Here is a 3,369-nt window from a genome sequence, read left to right on the forward strand (position 1 = left end):
GTGATCTGCCTGCCTCAGCCTCCCGAAGTGCTGGGATTACAGGCATGAGCCACTGTGCCAGGCAACAAGATATACGCTTATCCTCATTTTACAGATGAGGTTCCTGGGGCTCAGAGTTTGAGCAACATCCCTGACTCTATGAGGAATCATTGACAACTTGGGCTCTGGAGCCCAGCTGGCTTGATTCAAATCTACCTCCCCTATTTATGAGCTGTGTGACCCCAGACAAGTTAGTTGACTTCTCTGTGCCTTCATTTCTCCATCTGTACAACAAAACAATGATAGTATCTATCTCATAGGATTACTATGAGAATTCAATGAGTTAGTGCTGGGAACTGTCCCTGTTACCTAGTCAGAGCTCCAAAAATAGATGGGTTGTTGTTATTCTACTCCAAAATCCATGCTTTTTTTCCATGAGATGGCTTTGTCCCCCAATCTCTACTGAGAGATTAAGAATACACTGCACATTAAAATAAACGGGTGTCTTTTTACTGAAGTGATGCTAAATGCTTAGATGAAGGAAGAGATCAACAGCAATCCAAACTCATCTATGTTACAATTCTCCCTGATGTTATCAGGGCAGTGACACTAAGCCAAGAGAACGAACTCCATTTAGACCTCTCTTCCTTCCACCCGCATCTTCCTCCTTTCCCTTCTCACTAGGTTCTCGAGGGTAAATTCATCTTTTTGGAATTGCAAGGGCAGTTGCTGCAAACGTCTGCACTCACTATGTCTTACTAGGTCAGTCCCTTGTCTGGTACTAGGAGAAAGGTCTGAAGATCTGGAGTCGATTTCTGGCCTACCTATTTACTGCGTGACCAGCTACAAGTCCCCTAATCCCTGAGCTTCTATTTTGTCATCTGTGTAAAACAACTACCTCCCCAGACTTACGTGAGAATCAAATTAATAATGTGTGTTAAGATGTAAGATGGAGGCCAGCATGGTGGCTCAAATGTGTAATCCCAGCACTTTGGTATGCTGAGGCAGAAAGTTCGCTTGAGCCCAGGGGTTTGAGACCAGCCTGGGAAACACAGCGAGACCCCACATCTCCATCTCTACAAAATAAAAAAATTAGCCAGGCGTGGTGGTGCACACCTGTAGTCCCAGCTACTTGGGAGGCTGAGGCTGGAGGATCTCTTGAGTCCAGGAGTTCCAGGCTGCAGTGGGCTAATTGAATCACTGCACTCCAGCCTGGGTGACAGAGTCTCACTCTGTCTCAGGGAAAAAAAAAAAAAATTAACACGTAAGATGGTTTGTAAACCGTAAATTATAGTGCATGGGAGAAATCAGGTCTCTTTGATTCACCTGGCAGGAAATCTTGTGTCTTGGCTTTCCCAGCCATCACTCTCAGTTGCAGTCAGCTTGCTGAGAACATTCTGTAAGAAGCTGCCTAGATTTCACCTTCCTTGGGGCAGGGTGGGGACGGAAGAGTGTCAGGGAGACTCTTGTAGTAAGCACCTCTGTGCTGAAAGAGCTTTTAGCAGTGACAGAGTATGAAGGAGGAGGCCTATATGGGGATGGAGAGGGTGGGGCAGGGAAGAGTCCTACTAGTAAAATTGGTTTAGAACAGCCCAGTGCCTATGGGGGTTGACTGGGGAATACATGAGATGCCTTGCCAAGTCTGGAACAAGTTTCTCAGGAAAGGGAGCCTGATCCTGCTCTAGGGAGATTGGAAAGCTCTTAGGGATAGGGTTAAGTGAAAGCATTTGTTTCTTGACACTGCACCTTCCAACTTAGGTGAAGGATAAATGTCAAAGAAGAGATAAATGTCATGCATCACTCTGGAAATGCCCAATCCGCCTACTCCAGAGTAGTGATCAGGGACTTAAGAATGGAAAAATTTGTCATTTAATGACTTATTACAGGAACGATGGACCCTGCCCGAGTTCTTGTCAATGGTGAAATCAGTGAGGACACATCTGGGCTCCCTGTTAACACCAAGTGTGTATGCAACAGTGGACATGTGGACAGAAAATAACTGGGTATGTGAGGGCACCTCACCCAGTAAAGGCTTGGGGGACAGTGATGAGAGGGCGGAGCTGAGCGGGCGGAGAGAAATGGCAGCCCAGGACAGTGGGAAGAAGATGGAGGAGCCTGAGGAACGAGCTGTCCCTGAGAGAGAACCCACAGTGTGCCCCTCACCATGCCTTCCACAAAGCCACAATTATGCCCCTTCCAAATTAGATTGTCTCCTTTCAAAAACTCACCATACCCAAAGAGTCCACAAAACCTCTCGCCAACCCTGCTGTCAGATGTGACTATTACAGGCAGCACAAAGAACAGAAAAGCTACAGAACTGTTCTTGTTCCTTTTTGGTTTTAGAGATAGGATCTCATTCTGTCACCCAGGCTAGAATGCAGTGGTGTGATCATAGTGAAGTAGTGTCATTGTCTGGGGTAAATACCCAAGTTTTGTTGTCTCACACCAAGGGAACCGAGGATGTGGACACACAAGAAGTGGGTTTAGGAGCAGAGGTTTAATAGGCTAAAGAAAGAGAAAGGATAATAGCTCTCTCTCCTGTGAGGGCCTAAGATTGGTTGGATCAGGTGTGACGTTTACATAGTGCACAAAGAAGCTGGCTACCCCACCCTAATCTTTTTATTATGCAAATGGATTTCCTACTTGGCCAGCACCATATTGTCTGCTCCTTACCGTACACGCGGTTGGAAGGAAAGGGAAGATGGAGCCTACATGTTGAACATGTCTGACCCCAGGTAGCCTTTTCCTATTGGCACAGCTGCTGGCATTCACCCGTGCAAGTTTCCACTTTGTTTATCTATGTCTGCAGCTCGATATTACAGGCTGATCATTGTTAGAAAAGAAATAATTTGGGGGCTGCTTTTCAGTAAAAGGAAAACTTTTTTTTTTTTTTTTTTTTCACAAATAGCACTTTTTATTTGACACTAATTGAAGTCTGAACTTTAAACAGATTCTTGGACTGGTGGTTCATATCCATCAGCTCGTTCAACTTTAGCACCTGTCTCGTCCCCAGTGGCTTTTCCAGAACTACTGCCTTCACCGTGAAGCTCCATGAGCTTTCCCAATTCAAACTTGGGCTTCTTCAGCATTTTTACTTTTCTAACGAAGACATCATGGAGAGGATAAATAGATTGGCAAGCCTTTTCTATGTCTTTTCCAATGCTGTCTGGAATCAATTTATTGACCACTTCTTTCAAGTCATTTGTCTGCACCTCTCGGGTCATGATTTCCATCATCTTCTTCCGGATTTGGCGGACCTGTTGGTGCTGAGCATAAGAGGTCTTCCGTATCTGATTGTTGCGTTTTTTAGTAAAACCAACACAGAACAGACGAAGCAAGTAACCATCGGTAGTCTTGACATCAACATGAGCTTCAATCATTGTCTGCCAC

The 3,369-nt window shown here is 45.3% G+C and overlaps 1 protein-coding gene across 1 annotated transcript in view; it reads right to left on the reverse strand.

Moving 5' to 3' along the window:
- Window positions 1-2,858: 2,858 nt before the first annotated feature.
- Window positions 2,859-3,369, reverse strand: part of LOC105530562 (40S ribosomal protein S3a-like) — a 91,528-nt gene continuing 91,017 nt past the window's right edge. Inside the window, exon 3 of the mRNA XM_011968153.1 lies at window positions 2,859-3,369. Within this exon, the coding sequence (XP_011823543.1) occupies window positions 2,922-3,369 (448 nt within the window). The 3' untranslated portion in view covers window positions 2,859-2,921.

This window comes from Mandrillus leucophaeus, unplaced genomic scaffold (assembly GCF_000951045.1).
Source record: "Mandrillus leucophaeus isolate KB7577 unplaced genomic scaffold, Mleu.le_1.0 Scaffold83, whole genome shotgun sequence".
NCBI classification, from domain to species: Eukaryota; Metazoa; Chordata; class Mammalia; order Primates; family Cercopithecidae; genus Mandrillus; species Mandrillus leucophaeus.